The sequence below is a fragment of the Salvia hispanica genome, chromosome 4, assembly GCF_023119035.1.
Source record: "Salvia hispanica cultivar TCC Black 2014 chromosome 4, UniMelb_Shisp_WGS_1.0, whole genome shotgun sequence".
Lineage (NCBI taxonomy): Eukaryota > Viridiplantae > Streptophyta > Magnoliopsida > Lamiales > Lamiaceae > Salvia > Salvia hispanica.
The window spans coordinates 53,203,611-53,224,214 of record NC_062968.1 but is presented as its reverse complement, the minus strand read 5'-3'; the positions used below and the strand labels follow the sequence as shown (position 1 = coordinate 53,224,214).

The 20,604-nt window shown below is 36.6% G+C and overlaps 3 protein-coding genes and 1 long non-coding RNA gene across 5 annotated transcripts; 2 read left to right on the top strand and 2 right to left on the bottom strand.

Annotated features, from left to right (window-relative positions):
- Positions 1 to 4,692: 4,692 nt before the first annotated feature.
- LOC125224010 lies at positions 4,693 to 8,804 on the bottom strand. Of its 2 annotated transcripts, XR_007176818.1 has the most exons (5): positions 8,448 to 8,804; positions 8,069 to 8,173; positions 7,157 to 7,789; positions 5,478 to 5,741; positions 4,693 to 5,282 (listed from the first exon to the last, which is right to left on the bottom strand). It is a non-coding gene; the product is annotated as an uncharacterized LOC125224010 (long non-coding RNA). The 2 variants fall into 2 exon arrangements; XR_007176817.1 differs by having other exon boundaries at positions 7,157 to 8,173.
- Positions 8,805 to 10,004: 1,200 nt separating this feature from the next.
- On the top strand, positions 10,005 to 11,014 carry LOC125224488 (auxin-responsive protein SAUR36-like). Its single transcript, XM_048127893.1, has one exon. The coding sequence runs from the start codon at positions 10,435 to 10,437 to the stop codon at positions 10,909 to 10,911; it is 477 nt and encodes a 158-aa protein (XP_047983850.1). The 5' UTR covers positions 10,005 to 10,434; the 3' UTR covers positions 10,912 to 11,014.
- Positions 11,015 to 12,131: 1,117 nt separating this feature from the next.
- LOC125220024 (plasmodesmata-located protein 8) lies at positions 12,132 to 14,062 on the top strand. Its single transcript, XM_048122135.1, has 3 exons — positions 12,132 to 12,879; positions 13,400 to 13,507; positions 13,842 to 14,062. Exons 1-3 carry the CDS (start codon positions 12,183 to 12,185, stop codon positions 13,844 to 13,846), a joined length of 810 nt encoding a protein of 269 aa, XP_047978092.1. The 5' UTR covers positions 12,132 to 12,182; the 3' UTR covers positions 13,847 to 14,062.
- A 3,946-nt stretch (positions 14,063 to 18,008) lies between these two features.
- LOC125217715 (probable pectinesterase/pectinesterase inhibitor 17) lies at positions 18,009 to 19,833 on the bottom strand. Its single transcript, XM_048119236.1, has 2 exons — positions 18,969 to 19,833; positions 18,009 to 18,722 (listed from the first exon to the last, which is right to left on the bottom strand). Exons 1-2 carry the CDS (start codon positions 19,831 to 19,833, stop codon positions 18,034 to 18,036), a joined length of 1,554 nt encoding a protein of 517 aa, XP_047975193.1. The 3' UTR covers positions 18,009 to 18,033.
- Between the last annotated feature and the right edge of the window lie 771 nt (positions 19,834 to 20,604).

Sequence of the window (20,604 nt, the reverse complement as noted above, 5' to 3'; positions counted from 1 at the left end):
ATATTGGTACTACTCCCTAATTAGTTGGATATAAATATTATGCACCTTAATTAGGGTTTTCACAGCTGCTTTGTAGCCGTTGCACTCCCTCCGTCCCAACTAAGTTGAGTCGTGTTCCTCTTTGGGATGTCTCAACTAAGTTGAATCATATTCTTTTTTAACAAAAAACAAAACCTCAAATCACTTTTATTTTATTCCACTATTTACTTTACTCTCTCTTTATCTTTCCCACTTTATTCCCCTCTCCTATTTTTCAACACAATTTCTTTATCTCTGTGCCCAAAAGTTATGTCTCAACTTAGTTGAGACGGAAGTAGTAAGTTCTTTGGTTAACAATTGCGATTTCAATTGATCCCGCGGCCGAAAGCCGGGTGGTGGGGCGGATTTTCCGCGCAGTGTGGCACTCTTGCACAGTCTATGGCAACCGCACCCTATTTTCCATTCGATTTAATTGATTTTTTAATTTAATCTAAATGGATATTAGTTCATTTTTATTGTTTTTGTGAAATTTCTCAATACATACCCACTTCTGTTTTCACATTTCACATATACTTCTCTCATATGTACTAATCACAAATAATTCCATATAAAGTACTACTCAGGCGGAGACGTCTATCTAAAGTGGCTTGTGTTCGTGAAGTCAAATTACATGTAATGAGAGTACTATTCACTCAAAGATAAGAGGTTGTGCGAAAGGACATTGAGAGAGTTTTTATTGTTCTCCTAGCACGTTGAACGATAGTGTCTGGTGCATATGTGGTACCCTCTGTCCCATTAAAAATGAAACGTTTTCCCTTTTTCGATTGTCCTATTAAAAATGAAACGTTTCCTAAAATGGAAATAACTTTATCCCTGCTTTTTCATCTTTCTTACTTTATTCTTTCTTCAATAACTTATAAAGCAACACTATATAAAATCCCGTGCCGATTTCCAAATGTTTAATTTTAAGTGGGATGGAGGGAGTATTAATCATGCATCGCCAACGTATTGTCTGCATGTATCATAATGCATCATTTAATAATCAGGTACAAAGGAGAAATCAAATGTAACTAGGACAAACAAAGCAAGGCGAGCAAATAGGTTCATATTACAAAACGAATCAATGCAAAAGATCGAGAAGAGCAAATAGTAGCACGACATCTCACTAACATTCACAAAAGTTCAACATAACCACCCAAAAAACAAAATAGTAAGAAAAATCTCAATCAAATAAATTCAATATCGGCCAACAAACAACAAATTATAAATAGATATAGCTATAGTGAGAATTATGAATAACATGAACATGAAATTGTGTTTTACACTCACATAGCCGTACCGTTCAAATTAATTACTCCTAATACCTTTTTTATTTATTCGTAAGATTAATACTTGATTAGAGTTTATTACATTTATTGGACGAACTAATATGCCTTTCTAATAAAGTAATGCTGAAACACACACGAAAGCTGTCACTACTCACTAGAATTCTCTTTTGCATTTATAATAATTGTTTGATGCGTCTATATATTCATATGTAATAATTACCTCTATAAAAAATATAATTGGTGAGTAGTACATTTGTCCATCAAGATTTTGCAATAGAATAACATGAGTTTATGCAGATATTTGATTAATAATGAACATATCAATTAATTATATGCGGCTCTCTTATGTGCTTGAATGTACAATTATTGAATCAATTAATTGATTGAAATATCGTATAATAGTACAACAATTTGACGAGGGACATAAAAGATTCAACATAAATGCAATCTACTGCAGTTGTTGTGTTTGTCTTCGCGAATATGGACATTTATTAATTAAATTAAATTATTTGATTGAATACTACTATATAGTACTGGGGACAATGACCTAATTTGTTGGTCCTTTGATATATCTTCACCTGTGAGACAACATCTCTGCAACAAATTGGTCATATTTAGCAAAAATTTTCAAATTTTTGATTGCTTAATTTGATGCCTAGCGTGTTTGCTTCGTCAACATGTAACTATGTCAACTGGTGCACTTTACAGACACACATTATTGATATGTCACACTATAATTAATACGACGACGTATAATGCAATTAAATCATGCAAATATAGACCAAACGAGTTTTAAATTTTCCATATGATTGTCTGTTTTGAGTCCTGATTGAATAATAATGCATTAATAACTATACTATTTATTCACAGATACCGAACGTGTTCACAGATATATACCTCTTATTAATGAATTATATTATTTTCATAAATAATAGAAATACAGTGCTATGTCTTCGTGGTTGATTTAATTTGGTTACTAAACACGAGAATCTCTCTCATGTATTTTCTCTTTCCTTAGCAAAGATAATGCAATTGATATACAATAATTACTTTAGACACTATCATACATACAATGATACAATTGGAATTTATACATTATATATAATGTATAAAAAAAAATCAAACACAGTAGCATACGGTATAATCTATAAAGTTGTATATATAGACTGTCGGCGTTCTTAGACTCTAGCATCTAACAATTTAAGATTCCAAATTAAGTCAAAAGTTTATCTTTGTTTGAAAAGTAATGCAATGGGATAAAAAAAAAATAGATTCTCCATCATTTCAGAACCTTCTTTTCTGTTTCACTAATGCACGATAAAGATAATCCGAGCATATATTGGAATATAGAGTTGATTATATATAGTTTATGGAACAAAATTTTGTATTTTACTTCAAAATTTTGTATCAATTTTTTTTTTTAATAAAAAATCTAGAATTCAAAATTTTGGGCCTTAAATCATAACTAGCTAAATAAATCTCGCGGATATTACTTCAAGAGAATTAAGGGATGAGAAATACTAGTGTTTAATCCATTGGACATTAGTTGTTTCTTTTATTTTTGTCGTGTCGTGATAAAATTTGAGGCTATCTAATTAGCTGCAGACAGCATGGGGATTGTACTGGACCCATTTGAAATTAGATGAATGTGACCAGTTACAAGTTACAACTATTTTCTCATTATTTAATGAGCCAAACTCTTAATAAATATTAGCCTATCATTCTATTTTTTTTTTCGAATATTTCTCAAATACACTAGAAATTAACCATTTCAGACTGTATTTTTCTTGCATGAGTATAAATATACAATTATTTGTCAGCATAATCTGACCGGCTGAAATAGCACCTATATATATGGTGCTAATTCGAGATCACAATGATGACGCTTTCGTGATATGTATATAACACAACAATGGGAAACATTTTCAGGAAATACGTATGTATATTTTGACGAATATAGACACAATTTTAGTATTTAAAGGGGGTGTTCGGTTTGCAAGATTGTATCCGGGATTAAAATTGTAGTGTATTTGGTTCATGAGATTCAATCTCATAACTCAATCCTAGATGGATAATCATGGGATAATTAGTCTTAGCTAATCCCCTATAACTAAAATAATTTCTTAACTCAATCCTAAATTATATCTTAGTAGTACTCCCTCCGTCCCGGAGTATTAGACTCACTTCTTTTGGGCACATGATTTAAGGAATTGATATTTAAATAGTTAAAGTGGAGAGAGTAAAGTATGAGAGAGGAAAAAAGTAGGGAAGAGAAGAGAGAAAAAAGTAGGTGAAGAATAAAATAAGATAGATGCTTTTTGCTAAAAAAGGAAATGAGTCTAATATGTTGGGACATCCCAAAAAGGAAAGTTGATCTAATACCTTGGGACGGAGGGAGTATTATTTTTTCTTGGCAACTAAACACCACCAAACTAGTACTTTAGTAGATGTGAAATGCCAACATAAAGACCAACAAACATATAAAGGAGCGCACACACTCACTCAAAAGAAGCACACAAATCACGCATCAAAGAATATTTTAATTACTAAATTGATTAGTTTTTACATATTATTGTAGTTGTGGTTACTTATTGTTTTAAATGTCAATATTGCGACTATCAAAGTACAAATATAATGAGGTAGTATCAAATTTTCACATACCCACATTTATACATACACACCAAAGTATGCACATAATTCATGTGCTCATGCACCTAATTAATGTGTGGCAATAACTAGTTTGGATATAAGTATTTTTGTAAAAAAAAAAAATTGTGACCCTGACTAAAAACTAACATTACAATAAAGAATGGTGACTTTTGTATACTAGCAAGTAGCTAGAAGAAAAAGTGTCAACAAACAATGCTAGTAATTTGTAATTTCGCCTTCATAGGGCTAAAAGTATAAAAAAAAGTTTAAATATCGGAACATAAAGTGGTACCCTAGAATTAAAAAGAGAATCTAGAGTTTGTTATCAATCAGCCAACCATATTCTTGTTACAGTCTTTTGTTCTCAAGATAATATTTTTATCCGAATAATATTTCATTGAACCTTGATTCTTGCAGAATAAAATAATAGCATCCGACCCCCTTTTTTTATAAAAATGAGATAAAATCTAATTAACATTTCCGTATTAAAGAATCTAAAATCAGTTCAATGAACTCATTGGCATTTATTGATATTGAATGTGGATATTGGGATCCTCAAATTACCATTATAATTTTCTGAGGTAAGATGCTTTGACCAATTAAACAATCAGGCACAGAAACCTTCGAAAGTACATACTTGGATCCTTTTCATGGAAAAATAGCACATATATAGTCACATTATAAGGGCTAGATATACATAAATTAATAATTTGATTGCAAAATTAATGTGCTGTAATCTCTGCTAAGAATGATATAATGAATAATGCACATTAAATTTGAATTAGTGCATAAATCAAATTTTTATAAGCATTCTGATCAGTCTTGCCCTACTCCATAAATTGCAGTCCTTTTCCACTACCCTTGTGTGTGATATGTATATATACATGTGTTTATGTGTACATATATATGTGGAGAGAGAGAGAGAGAGAGAGAGAGGCTATATAGTAGGGCACAGGCTAGCATTAGCTACACAACAAGGCTAGAGTGAGAGAGATACCTTCAGTTGAAAATTGAAGTATAGGCTCAACCACACATAGGGTCTATATCGAAAGAAAACATGTCCTGTTATTTGTTTTGTTTTAACCATTCATGCAGCAGATTCCCCCCCATATAAGTGACAAGAAATCACCAATTTCATCAAATCCAGAAGGTACCATCTATCTATCTCTCTCTCTTTGTGTGTGCATGAATACATGAAAATAACATTTGATTGTTGTATAGAGGTGGCCAAAAGTTTGACAAAGTACCTATAAACATAGTGCGAATGCCATCAGTAAGTGTCAGCTTGATTGCATAGCTTTGAGAGCTCATTCAACAGCCTTTAACCTGCAATACAAGATTTGAGGAAAAATGTAGTTTTGTACTACTTCACATATTTAGATCCTAAAGTTGGATTGACCATAACTTATTAAGGCCTCAGGCCCTCAACTAAGTTGCTTGGTTTCCTACCAACATAGTCAAGTCAGCAGCAACCACCAATAACAGCACCCCAAATCTTAACATTTTGAAAAGGAACTTTACCTGGTGGTCTCAAAGGTAAGGTGATTCACAATCCACACCGCACAATTCCTGATTCCAGAAGGTAGAGTCCGGCACTGTAGAGTTTCAGTCCGGCACTGTAGAGTTTCATAATTTATAGAATCTTACCAATCAGACCACAAATTACAGGGAATTTGTCACCAAGTAGCTTGACTTTTCCTTGAACATCTCTAAACAAGGTCCCTTGAGGGCTTGAGAACCCAACACAGCTCTAGTAGCCAGAGCTTGACTTATGGCATAATCAATCTGTCAATAGATAGCAAAAAATGTTCAATGACAGCCATAATATGAAGATACTATGCATGCCAGTCACCAATACCACAAGAGAAAAAGCAGGAAAAATTTATGCAATGACTAATCAGTCAATATAATGCAGGTAATTAGTTAATTCTAACTGCAACAGTTCATAAATCTCAAAATAATTCATTTTCCAGATTCCATCCCATGATACATACATTCAGCAGCTTATAAGTCTTGCATGAGATATGCTTCTTCTAAGTATGGCGGCCCTCTCCCGTAACAGTTGCACTCCAAGAAAGCCACTCACAGAAGCATGCACAAACTTACCATATAGAGAAATCATTAACAAATTTTACTTAATAAAAGCTACTATTAGTTAAATGCTCTTAAACTGTACGCGCTAATATAATCTCGAATAGAATTAAGAAGATCAGCATGTTCCCTCATCGAGTTAATATTTCTCTTGATACGTTTAAATTGCCTCAAGTCAACCGATGCAAAATATGGGGAGGGATGAAGGGACATAATAGCTCTGCATTGGAATTTAATGTAGATGAAAGAATTAGTTTCCTGAAAAATCAAACCTTCAAATGAATTTGGAATTACAACATGGAATTAACTGTAGCTATTAGAAACAAACTTTCTGCTTTTTGGTAGGAAGAGCGGAAGAAAGGTTGACATGACTTCGTTTTGGAAGAACAATCAAGGTGTTCTTGCCACTTCAATTTGTGATTAAATAATAATTTTGTCCCTGTAATTCTTATCTTCTCAAAAATATGATTCGAAATAATGTCATTTCATAGAGCAAAACAAAAAGACCTGAAACAACCCCCTTTTGCTTCACTGGAATTTACGAAGAATATAATTGATATTTTGACACTTTTAAAAGATTTCAAAGTTTGTGCATGAATTGCAACAAACAAGGATTCATGTTGTATTTGCAAAAGCATTCAAAGTTCGTAATCTTGAAGGGGATTGACCCTAAACAAAATGATGATGGTGCGATACCTAATAGTATTAGTCATTATAGCCACAAGTAACTTCAAATCCTTAAAGATGCCAAAAATTTATAAGTGTCAAAGTTCTTCAATTTGCAAACACATTGCATAGGATCTTTCATTTAACTTTCACAGTCTATTAAATAACTACCAAGCAATGTCAGTAATTGAGATACAAAAGCAAGGAAAATCGTGAGCTAAGATTCCAATTGAATTTAAAAGATATCAGTTGAGACAAGACAAAATCATAGCCCATGTGTATTTACTATTGGCCCACTATAGATATTGGCCGGTGCAGCTACCATGTGTTTTTTATGTCTCATTAAGAGCAAGTAATAGATAAAAGAGCCTACAAACAAAGAAATATATACAGCCACAAAAAACTGTCAGATGCATCAACAGGTGTGGTTTAACGGGACCAACCTTGTACTTACAGGTGAGTCCAGGAATGCAAAAGCATTCCCTTCCCCTGCTTTCCCCACTGCTGGACTCGTCTTCAACAAACAATATACTAACACATGGTAGAGGTAAGCCAACTCTTGCATATTTATCATGGTTACTTGATCATTACATGAGTTATTGCTCTGTTTATTAAAAAGCAAAAGTAAAATTTGAGCTAAGGAAACTAGCAACTCCATTATATTGTGGCAAATGGCATGGCATGCCAATGCAAGTATTGTTTGGATTATCAGCTGTCTATTGGAGTTCATCTAATGAACCCTCTGATGCGCTGCATCATAAAATGAACTCTCTGATGTTTTGTTTGATCATTACATGAGTTATTGCTCTGTTCAGAGAGTTCATTTTATGATGCAGCGCATCGACTCATTAAATAATTTATATCCAGTAACTTCTCAAGCGATGACTGGATCTCCATCTTTATAGATTTCCACAATCCAGAAGATGATGAAGCCATCTGCAGGGCCTGGATCTCCATCTTTATAATAGCTTCCACTATAGCCATTATAAAGTGAAGCCATCTGAGAACAAGTGCAAAAGGGAATGTCGCAATCCGCCCTCTGAGACAACTACGGGAAATAGCCATGGATGGATGCACTGTATATAGCACATACCAACCTCATCACAAACTTAACACAAAATTTTCACACATCATAATAGAGAGTACCACTCAAAGCCTCAAAAGTCAATGCATCATGCGGTTCATGATTTAGATGAGATCTTTCCAAAAGGTTATCAACTAACAGAAACGCAAATGTAAAAGCCCACCTATATACAATTTGTAGAAACTGCCATAATATATTCATTCCATCATCTCTATTCTCTACATTATCAAATTCACTCCATCGTCTCTATTCTCTACATTATCAAATTCACCTTAGGTGACTCACATCTTCCAGGCCGCCACACGCAACCAGCAAATTAGAAACTCGCATTCCAAGCTGGCTTCATCAACATAACCTACTTAAACGATTCACGATTCTATAGCACCTCAAAAAACATAGAAAAGAAGGAGTTCTGCATTAATTTCATCCTTCGTGATAAAATACTGGATGAGAACCACGATTTCAGGAATATAAAAAAAACCTACAGTTGCTTACTAAAATTTGCAGGATTGTAACTAATTATACACAACAATTAGGTCACAAATAAATCCAATTGAACCACATCACTGAATATCCTACTGGACGAACGGAAGATTAATACACAAAAACGAACATACTCTCTTTTATCCCCTTGCGAGCACCGAGCTTACCGTATTTTGAGAGCTTGAGATCGAGATAACGTTCAACTACTAGACCCGCCCCGGAGCTCCTCCCAACCCGACTCCTCCAACGCAACCATATTCGAATTCTATGAAATGGATCCGACTCGTTTTCGGTAGGAACTGCAGTTGTTCTTGGTACGAATGTGGGATCCGAATGGTCCGGTTGTTGCTATTCACATAGAGTTTATTCAACACTCATATTTTCTTCTCCTCTTCTTCTTCTTCCTTCCCAAGGATCAGAAGCGCGCGAGATTACACACTGCGGAATTTCTCTTGGGTAAATTTGTAATCCCCGTTCTTTTTTTTTTTCAGTTTAGTATAGATGCATTTCTGTCCAGTTTTGGAACAATCTTATGTATTGAGGTCGAGTCAGAAAAAAAAGAAAATCTTTTGAGTTATGAACTTATGAGTATTCAAATAATTGGTAGATAAATTTTATATCAATTCCAAAGATTAATATCGTAATCACCAGATAATCGATTTCTTTTACTTTCAATTATATCCTTCATTTTCCTCGGTTATATACATCCGTATCCATCAAATCTTGGGCATACATTTTTTTATTTTTTTTTAACTTTTCTACATAAAAAAAAATTTATCATTATCAAAAGATAGGGAGTGCGCTATGCCTAATTTTAAGAATATGCACCAGCCCACTAACTTAGAATATTAGCACGGCCCAAACGGGCCAACCACTCTAAAAAAAAACTCCCCCATTCGCCATTTAAAAACACATTTTGATCCGAAAATTGAAAATGATGAACATAACACGGGAAATTTATTCATTAGGAAATTTAATTTACAAATCCTAGATATTGAAAATTACAAATTAAGTTCAAAAATTACAAATCATTAATATTTAAAAAAAAAAGAAAAAAAAGAAAAGAAAGTTACTTCTTCTACTCGATAATATTGGTGCGAAGGCTGTTGACCAACTCATTCTAGGAACTACTTCTTCTACTTAAAAAATTGGTTCTACAGGAATTAATTAAAGTCTGAGAGTGATAGTATTGGTGTAGAATGAATATATATAGAGGGATTAATTAAAATTTTAAAATCAAGAAAAAAATCGATGTGGTCTGTTGTCGGCGTCCACAACACGCTCAACTTGGCGAGTCACGCCGCAATTGGGTCGGTTGTCCCACCCCAACTCAGGCACCTCATCCGTCTGCTGCCCTCCAACCATGGCCTGCCATCCCACACCGCATTTGGGGCGCAACATCCACAAATGCCCTAGGTTGTGGATGTCCTGGCAGACAAAATGAATACCAGTATTATTCTTTTCATTCATATTTAAGTGATAATTTTTCTTTTTAGAATTCTCGCTCTAAATGAAATAAGAAATGTTACACTGATATATACCCTTTTATTGTAAGGAGATAGCCCCTGTTGGTAAAATGCTGACCTGAAAATAGAATATAAAAATAGGCGTTTGCCCTTTTTGCTATAACACCGCATACTCAATTTACACACATACTAACTTAGATTAAACAGTCTACTAAATTAATGCTCACGTATAATACACGATTTTATAACTATGCGAACAAAGATAAATAAAGAAAACAAAAATGAGAAATCAATGTCAAAGCACTAAAATCGGCCCTCCACAACTCAATTTCAACAATAAAACTGAAATTTTCAGCATTATAAAATCCCGATCTATTTTCTCTTTTGAAAATTTCAATACTCCCTTCCCTCTTTAAGAATTCATGGTGTTTCTTCATCCCTCATTTCTCTCTTGACTCCTTTCATTTCTCGTCGCCTCCGCCGCCGCCTGAGTAGATGAAAAGTAATCACCCACCATGTCGAACCTACCAACCTCTCTCTCTGAAGTCTGCCTCACACTTTTCCGTCTAGCCATGTCCATGGCCGATCCATGGCCCTTCTCCTAGAATTTTCCCCCAATCCACTTTTTTCTTAAAAGAAATAAAAGTAAATCCAGTTTCCGTAAATTTCTCAACGGAAGAGATATATCATGGGCAGCATACGTGGTTTCTCGCTCAAGCACATTTTCCGGCGTGTTTTCCGGTGGAAACGCTCAGCCGGTAGGTATCGGCGTGTCGATAGCAATTCGGGCCGGGTCGAACCGCTAAGCTGGACGGACCGGGTGAAGACGAAAGCGAAGGCGGTATTAGGTAGGAATATGGATCCGGGTCGGGGATACTTCCGGGTTGGTAAAGAAGAATGGACGGGCGAAATACCGAAAGGGCACATGGCGATTTACGTGGGGCAAAAAGATGGAGATATGGAGAGGATTTTTGTGCCAATTGTGTATATTAACCACCCGTTATTTAGGGATTTGCTGAAGGAGTCCGAAAGGGAATTCGGGTATGACCATCCGGGTGGGCTAACCATACCTTGTCGGATCTCGGAGTTTGAGAGTGTTCAGACCCGGATCAAGGCGGGTCAGTGTACCCGGAAGTTGCTGTCGTGGAAGAAAATGTGGTTTTGAATTTTTATGGGTTTGTGTTGTATTGTTAAGACGTGTATATACTTTTAGTTGTAAATATTAGTATTGTTTTCTTTTATAATCGAATTTTGGAATTGTTAGGTTTTATGGTTGTAAATTGTAAATATATACTATTCCACATACTAGTTTACAAAGTTTCGTCTACTTAGATCCATTGAAAAGTTTTAAATATAGGACTATTTACACTATTAATTATGAAACTCACATGTTCTCTCTCTTATTTTATTAATTGCGTATTAAAACTTGTCTTAGTTATAACTTTAACTATTTTTTCCACATTAAACCTCTCTTCCTACTAGTATTTTTTTTATATTCGTGAATGAGTTGATGAGAATATCCAATTTATTGACGGAGATTGATAGCGTTTTTAGTATCGAGACAACTTTAGCCTCGGCCCAAAAGACAACAATTTTACTGATGGACATGCTGGTAAAAAAAATAAGCTGCGGACTACGGCAACGGGTATTCTCTCGGAAATTCAGTAGGTAATTATCAAGGGATTGCTCACCATCAGTAATTTTGTCCGTAATCTAACTTTATAAAGACGAGACTCTAAGCATTCAATTCTCTTTTGCATTATGAAAAAGAATCAACAAAGAACCCGGAATGAAGGTTATAAGTTTGCTCACTCAAAATGAGTCAAAATAAGATAATTAATTAAATCATTATAATCTTGGAGATAACCGCCCGACTAATCTGGGAGAGTCCTCTGATGGCGTCTCCGTCGTGTGTTCGGTCTCAATCTAGAAAGTGGGCTTCTCATATAACTTGATCACTTGTTATTAAATTATGACATTAACAGTAACTAGAAGTAAGAAACGAATAAATAAAGATTTGATTCCGTACTTAATGATAGACACGAACATAATTGGAGAAAGTAAAAAATAAAAGTAGAGTCGAGTTTGAGCCAAGATACTATAGAGGTCACCTTAATCAAGAATAAACTACTTCATAAAAGTGTGAGCACCGGCGCCTAACTCATATTTGTACTATAGTCTTGCAAATCACATTATAAAAGTAAATTACATTTAACAGGAAATATTACTCGTGAATTTAAAGCAAACAAGCCAGCAACAATTAGAGCTAATGTCAAAATAAAATAGGGAATGGTCACCAACTCCAAATATATGCTTTTTCCGTTCAACACTAACAAAACGAATATATAATGTAAACTCAAAAGCAAAACCAAACAAAAAATATACTAGAAAAAAAGGTGCAAGGAACAAAACGATCATATTCCAATTTCACAAACAATGCTACCTCTCAATCTCATCACTCTCACTCTCTCCATTTTGTTGAGCTCCATCGACGCCCACGTCTTCATCTATGGCGGCTGCTCCCAAGATAAATACCCTCCGAATTCCCCATACGAATCCAGCAAAATCTCCCTCCTCTCCTCCCTCGCCTCCTCCTCCTCCCGCACCCTCTACGACGCCATCTCCATCGCCAACGACACAGATTCCGCCTCCTACGGCCTCTACCAGTGCCGCGGCGACCTCAGCCCCCGCGACTGCGCCTCATGCATCGCCGGCGCCATCAACCAGGTCGCCGTGCTCTGCCCCGACACCTACGGCGCCAGCCTCCAGCTCGATGCCTGCTACCTCAGGTACGAGCGCGCCGACTTTTTGGGGAGATTGGACACCGGTTTGAGGTATAGGAAGTGCGGCGTCGGCGGGAACGTGGACGGGGAGTTTTGGCGGCGGAGGGACGACGTGCTGGCGGAATTGGAAGGGGCGGCGGGGTTCAGGGTGAGCGCCACCGGGGCGGTGGAGGGGTATGCGCAGTGCCTGGGGGATATGGCGGCGGGGGATTGCTCCGAGTGCTTGGCCGAGGCGGTGGCGAAGGTGAAGATGCTGTGTGGAGCGGCGCCGGCGGCGGATGTCTACTTGGCGCAGTGTTATGTTCGGTATTGGGAGTCAGGCTACTATACTACCTCTTCTTCTTCCTCAGGTTTTCTATTTAAAAAACAATTATTAGTGGATATAAAATAATGCAAACAGGGTGAAAAAGAAAGAAATATGAATTAATGGGGGTATATGAATATTAATTAAAATAAATAAAGTGAGATCCAAAGATGATTTGGGATGGAAACAAGTTGAACCATCTAATGGCATAAGTATATATTCTAATGCACATAATTGCGTCACCACCCCATATTCTTCATAAAGTTTAAATTAAAGCTTGCAACAAATTCGAACTTTATGTGCTTTTTCTTAGTGACTCGTATTATATATTTTTTCAGCCAGTAATTTGGGTATCTTATCTTGAACAAAGTTTTATTTGCTCCCCCTTCTCGAGAGAGTTGGAATCTTTTATTGTGGATTGTGGTTTGGTCTTGTATTATGCAGTATTTATTAAATATTGCAATTGTCGTGACCCACATTTGTGGTTTCTTAAAATTTAGAAATCTGCTTGAATTTGTGGAAATTTGTTTGCAATATTTAAAAGAATATTGTTGTATGAAATGCAGATTCCTCAAACGGAGATGACGTGGGAAAAACAGTGGCCATAATTGTGGGGGTGGTGGCCGGAGTCGCTGTTCTTATTGTATTTCTATCATTTTGCAGAAAAGCTCTTGGTAATATTCTTATTTACTTAATATACTTCTCTATATATAGTCTAGTTTTTAAACCAAAACCAGTGGTTCTAGTTCAAAATCCACAATAATTTAACATCTTTTTCCCAATTTTTAGCTGAATTGTTGGTTCGTAGTTTGAAAATTTTGAAACTGGAACCGAACCATACTTGTTCTTGGTTCGGGTTACGACTGGGCCTGGAACCATGATCAATGGTCATGAACGACGATTAATTGTCTAGTTCTGGATTGAATTGTCGGTTCTGATTTAAATATGTATTTCTACTACTGTCTACGTTAGTATCCGCTAACTGTGGCTAGTATTGAAAAATTTCAGGTTGAATTCTGGAGACAATAGTCACAAGATCAATATATATAGCAGATACCTGTGTATGGATGGAAAAAGGAAGCATCTATTGCATGTATTTTGTGTTGCTATTAAGTTTTGCACGAATTGTATTTGTTGGTGTAGTTGGTTCTATGATTTGTTTAAATTTATTAATTGCATCCAATGTTAATGTGAGTCTAGATATACCAAGCTAATGCTATGTTGTTGTATTGATTTAAATTTTTTTTTTTTGGCAAACTACTAACTATTGCCTCTTATATTTATTGCAAAAATATAAACGAAGCAATATTATTCGTCAGTTTTCAGTTTTCATAAATAAAACATAGATCACATTAAGGAACCAAAGTTTAATCACGGGATTAGCACAAATATAAATACAATTAATTCAATAAAACTCAAACTCGAGCCAAATCAAAGCCCCGAAGTAAACGGCACATTAGTCGCCGACGGCCAAGAATTCGCGGCAATTGAAATCTGTAATTTTTAACCATAATTTTCAATGAAATTATACTCTTTATTACTTTTATTCAAGTAAAATTATTTGAAACAATATTCAATAGGAGAAGACCACTTACACTTTTACACATATAAATACACTCAATCATTTGTCATTTTTTAAATCTTATAAAATGTATAACGTGGTCATGAAAATTGGATAATTATCCATAAAATTTTAAGGTTTGGCCCAATTTTGATTTATTTCACGCTTTTCAATTTTTGTATCATACATTAAGAATTACTCTATCAATCTTTCTATTTTTTTCTACTCGCCATAACTGTAGAAAATTGCACATGGACGAAACATACGTCGTTGTGAGGTAGATAACTATTCTTAAAATAAAATAAGTATTTTATTGAAAAAATAATCAAAAAGTCGAGCTTGCGGATCAATTTTGTTCGAGGGTATTCCGATTGAGTTTGATATAAGCGACTAGCCTATTATGGATGCGTAGGACTGTAGGAGGTGCCGATGCTGATAGGCCATGCAATCATGGGTCACACAACGACATGGTGGTTTGGTAAAGTTGTTTTGTTAGGTATTTAAGTCGATTTTGACCTACTTTATGTTAAAATTCTTAATGTCTTGTCCCACATCAACTTGATAACAATCCCAACTCATCTATAAAAGTATGGATAACCCCCTCTATAAGGCCTTTTAAGGGGTGAGTGACCCATTTCTAATATGGTATCAGAGCGGGCCCAAGTCGATGATGGATTTTATCTCTTTATTCTTCTCTTGCCTATCCACGTGATGGAAGTCCGATGTGTCATTCCAGCTCACGTGAATTCTTAATGTCCTAGCTCATCTATAAGAATATGGATAATCCTTCCCTTGATGTTTTTTCTAATGTTAAATAAAATTAAATGGATGACTCGTGGTAAATCCGACTAACTCGAATTCCAACTCAATGTTTGTTTTCTAAAATTTAAGAAGGGATATTGGTCCCATAAACCATGAACTTTGGCAAGACTATGATATTTTTCATGAAGTTTAAAATTAGTTTAAAATATCAGAAATTTTACATTCCGTTTGTTATTTTCCAACCCAGCCTAAATAAGATATCTTCGGCGAAAAACTTATATTATGTGTGCAACTATGAGATGTTTATAATATTTTCGACCACTTTTTAAGTTCGTGTCAAGTATGATAAAATGTCATGTAAAAAAAATCCGTTGATTTAGTAATGTCAAGTAGGATAAAAAAAAGATACATAAGTAAGTCGAATATATCGATTGATATGCTATAGGAAATAACAAATAAAATATAAAGTTTGGTTGATTTCAAAGTTAGTGCCAAATACTAAAATTTGGCTAAAGTTCATGATTTTAGGGACTGATATCCCTTTTTTTTTTAAAAAAGGAAAAAGAAAAAGAGGGATTGAGGCGAAAATAATAAAGCGAGACCAATTGTGTGAGGAGCTTAAATTGTTAGTTATGGAGCTAATGAATAGATGAGAAAAATACAGTGGCCATAGTTGTGTGGTTACTATCCTTTTGCAGAAAAGCTCTTGTAATCTCTCGCTATGTTTCACAATAGTATAGTCATTTATTCCATTTACTTCCTTCGTTCCATATGATTTGTTCTAGTTTTCTATTTCGGTTCGTCCCACATAATTTGTTCCATTTCTTTTGTACCATTTTTTGTAGTGGACCCCATATTCCACTAACTCATTCCTACTCACATTTTATTATAAAACTAAGAGTAAAGACCAACACTGGTCCTGAACATATAGTCATTTTATGATTTTGGTCCTAAACTTTATCTTTTAGATTTTTTGGTTCTGCACATATCAAATCGGATCACAATTGGTCCTCCGTCAATAGATCCTTTAATTTTTTAACAGTCAACGTGTTTAACCCAATTTTGACCAAATTAGACTTTTAAGCATAATTTTTAAGTCACTAATTAATTCCCAAATTATTTTATTAAAATAATTGATGAGGGTGCACAATCTCTGCGGCCCACCGCGATTCATCTTCACAATCAAATAGGAAAGCAAAGAAGATTTGGAATTATCAGAAGATGGGAGATCAAGAAAGGGGTCGAGGACAAGAAGCTTGAGCGATCTCTTCGTTGACGGCGCCGCCCCTTTGGATTGCTACAGCCACCACGGGAACATCAACCCGCTGTTCGAGTCGCTCCCGGAGGCGGAGCTCCGGCGCCTGCGGTCGTCGCCGCCGCCAAAGTTCAAATTTTTAAGGGACGCGGGTCGCGGAGGATAAGCTGCTGCGGAGGCTGGCGCAGGAGAAGGCGGAGCTTCAGCAAGATTCGATTTTGGAAGATGGGTCTTTTCTCAAATTTCTTAATGTGAGAGACAAGATTCACAATCACGCAAAGCAGGTATTGCCATTGCCTTCTTCTCCAACAAATTAGTGAAAAAAATTGGAATGTTCTGAGTTAATTGAAATTCATTAGTAGTTTGCTACTGTGTGTTTGATGATACTACACTACATAGATTGTTTTTATTTTGTGGATGTTTTTTTTTTCTTGAATTAGTGGCATTCTACTGATAAAGAGCAGATATTCTTCTGAAAATTGTGTTCTTGATTGATTTTTAGGCTTTCTGTGTGTGTGTTTTGAGTGGTGGTTAACATAGGTGATATTATCATTATTGAGAGGAGATTTTTGAATTTTGCTGTCAGTTCTGGTAATTTGGTGAAGAAATTTGAAATTTTGAGAACGAGATAGAATTGAATGAGATATAAATCTATTTGGTGTTTTCTAAAAAAATAATTAGGGAATTAATTAGTGATTTAAAAATCATGATTAAATGTCTAATTGGTTAAAATTGGGTTAAACCCGTTGACTTATAAAATTAACGGAACTATTGACGGAGGACCAACTGTGATCCGATTTGGAATGTGCAGGACCAAAAAATTCAAAAGATAAAGTTTAGGACCAAAATCGTAAAATAGTCATATGTTCAGGACCAGTTTTGACCTTTACATATAAAGGTAGGACCCACATTCCACTAACTTTTTCAACCCACTTTTCATTACAATTCTTAAAACCCGTACCCGGTCAAAGTGACACAAATTATCCGGGACGGATAGAGTACCATTTACCCTTACTTGCTTACTTATCTCTCTACGGTTTAGTGATGTTACCGGACCCAGTTTTGGTTTCGAATTGCCTCATGTTTTGGTTCCACAAAAAGTGAAACAGGAATTGACGGTCACATTGATTCCAGTTTTTGTGAACTGAAACTAGTTTTTTGGGTTTAAAATCGATGGTTTTTTCAATTTTGAGTTGAATCACGGGTTCCCGGTTTGAATATTTTGGAACTGGAAACAAACCTTAGTTCATGGTTCAATTTACAATTGGCCCAATGACCACATCAATAAATTAAATAGTCTAGAACCGGCAATTAACGGTCAAGTTCCCATTCAAATTTATAACCCACGTCAAAGTGGAGAACTAAAACTGCAAAATTAGAAAAAAAGGACTAAATCTAGGGCTCTCAATTTAACATTGCTCTAAGATCGCATAACAAAATTGATGATCAGAAAATGAGAATGGACACAGGAGAGAGGGTTTCAATTTTCATCCATAAAACATACTAAAGAAAACAAAGTTACAATGACGAGATCAACACAACTCAACAATATGTAAATAATGACGAGATGAACACAAGTGGAGTACAATATTTTTCAAATAAATTCAATGAAACTCAGGAAATCAAAGCCCAGAAGTAAACGGCACATTGGTATTCGGCACCCAATGATCCACAAGAATGAAATTATCTGGCGCAAACTGCTCCGCTTCGGAGGTGTTGGTGATGACGTGATAACCAGGCCATTTGACCCGATTCTCTGTGGACGACCCGGGACCCGTATTCGCATACTCCGCATAATACAACGTATCCAAAGCGAAGGTCGTCCCCATCCACTCCAACCAACCCGCCGGGTGGATTAAGCCGCCCAACTCGGTCTTCATGAACACCGTGCGCGAGAACTCCCTCGCGGGGCGACCCAGATAGGTCCGGGTGAGTATCAGTAAGGGTACGAGTTCCGGGGTGGGCATGACTCGTGAGTTGTGGATGATGGTCCCCGTGTTCTGGTTCGGGTCGGTACGGAACTGTGAGGTGATCGTGTTGATCATTTCGGCCGGGATGCGAGCGTGGAAGCTGCAGTTCTGCAGCACGACCGCAGCATTGCCAATGACCATGTCGACTGTGCCATAGATGTCGCAGTCGCGGTAGAATTGGCGCTGGGAATGGGCATAGAGGGTGGCCTGGTAACCCTCGAAACTGCACTGGTAGAACACGGATAGGTTCGACCCGGAACGCAGCGCTACTGCCTGGCTCTGGGCTCCTGCCGTGTTCCGAAACGTGATGCCGCGGGCGATGAACCCGTCGCCCACTACAACTGTGAATTTAGCTAGGATATATCATGTTTCTGTACGTACTGTACTAAAAACTTCAAAAATCAAACATGGAGTATTAGTTAAACAAATTTAAGGTTATGTTGGTACAAGAACAATATTGGTTGGTTTCCATTTTAGAGTTTCGACTTAATACCAATTGAATTAAGTAGTAAGTAGGATTATTATATTTTCTTCACCAACATTTCTTGAATCCTGACTGAACTTAGACTCGTAATTAAATGACTCACCAACTGTGGCCGAGTTGAAGGTGGTGGAGCCGCCGTCAACGCTTCTACTTCCGGTGATAATAGTCCTCCCAATTCCATCCCCCAACAACATTACATTCCTCAAACCCCTTCCAATCTCCACATTCTCAACATACGTCCCCGCCTTCACATAAATCACATACCAATCGCTCCCCACCGGCCTACTTCCGCCCGCGGCCGCTGCTGCCACTGCCTCCCCTACAGTCGTGAAGTTCCCGGACCCGTCCTGTGCCACCACAACGTCCGACGACGACTGCAGCAGCTTCCGGTGCCCAGGCCGGACCCACCTCGGAAACCCGTCCTTATAACCCTTCACACTATTAAAATTAGAAACGCCCTTGCTATTCAAAGCTAGGGCATTGCTCACCAACAAACTCACGTTGTTGGACATGATGGGAAAAACACTGTGATAATCATGGATACCGAAGTCCGCGAACCCGGCGGCGCACGTGTCCAAATTGGTGAGCGCCGTGCTCAGCCACGTCTGCACGTCGTCAGCTGTGCACTTGGTGTTTGGGTCCACGGTCTTGTTGAGCACGTGGATGGTTTCCTCGTAGAGGTCCACGCAGTCGGCCCAGGCCTCCCGCTCTCGGTCCGAACGGCAGTTTGGGCCAAGATGATGGAGGCCGCTCTTCGCGTGCATGCAGCGGTCCAGGGCGAGATGGGCCGCTGCCCTCACGAAGTCGGGCTTTCCTTTTATAGAAACTTTGTATTTAGGGTTGTTTGTGAGGAAATACTCGCATGGTTTAGGGTGTGGTGTTTGGCTGCACCATGATTTCACGGCGGCAGCCGGAGAGGTCGACAGAAAGGACATAAGAAATAAGAGTAGGATTCTTCTTGTCGCCATTGTTGATGTATTTAAGCTTCTCTTTTGTGCAGTGTTCTTGTCTTGATTTCGGGAGATTGATTATATAGTGCCTAACTACTTGAATTATGAGATTTGATTAGAATTTCTATAAAAGTTGACGACCTTGTAAAATTGGAGTAAATTGGCGAGGCATGTAACGCGTACACGAATATCTAATTGGCTAGTTAGGATTTTAACTAGATTATTATGGTGTTCGGTAATGTGAGTTAAGTTTTTTATATTCTGCTAGCTTATATCCTCTCTATTATCCCTAAGAAGATGCATGTCACGTCGGGTTGATGATACAAAATTTTATAGTTTGAAGTATATTTTAAATAAGTAGATATATATCTTAATTATGTAAAAAAAAAGAGAATATAAAATGAATATAGTAATAGAAAATGTGATTGATGTAATAATTAAAAGAGAGAGGAAAATGTGCATAATTAATTGGAGTACTAAAAAATGAAATTGTTTTAATGCATTAACCTGTAAATCAAGTACTCCCTCCGTTCCCTCACAGTTGAGACGAAACTTTTTGGCACGGAGTTTAAGAAAGGAATGCTGAGTATGTTAAATAAATAGATAAAAAAGTAAGAAAGAGAAAAAGGTAGAGAGAATAAAGTAAAAAGTGAATAAAGTAGAGAGAATAAAGTAAGAGAGAGTAAAGTAAGAAAGAGAAAAAAGTTACTATATATGGAAATGACTCAACTATGAAGGAACTTCCCGAAATAGAAAAATGACTCAACTATGAGGGAACGGAGGGAGTAA

What these genes read in the sequence shown, in the direction of transcription:
- LOC125224488 (XM_048127893.1), top strand. Translation starts at nt 10,435, where the DNA reads ATGGGCAGCATACGTGGTTTCTCGCTCAAGCACATTTTCCGGCGTGTT.
- LOC125220024 (XM_048122135.1), top strand. Translation starts at nt 12,183, where the DNA reads ATGCTACCTCTCAATCTCATCACTCTCACTCTCTCCATTTTGTTGAGC. An exon ending in TACCTCTTCTTCTTCCTCAG is followed by an intron (nt 12,880 to 13,399) that starts GTTTTCTATTTA and finishes TATGAAATGCAG; the next exon opens with ATTCCTCAAACGGAGATGAC.
- LOC125217715 (XM_048119236.1), bottom strand. Translation starts at nt 19,833, where the DNA reads ATGGCGACAAGAAGAATCCTACTCTTATTTCTTATGTCCTTTCTGTCG. An exon ending in CTTCAACTCGGCCACAGTTG is followed by an intron (nt 18,723 to 18,968) that starts GTGAGTCATTTA and finishes CTAAATTCACAG; the next exon opens with TTGTAGTGGGCGACGGGTTC.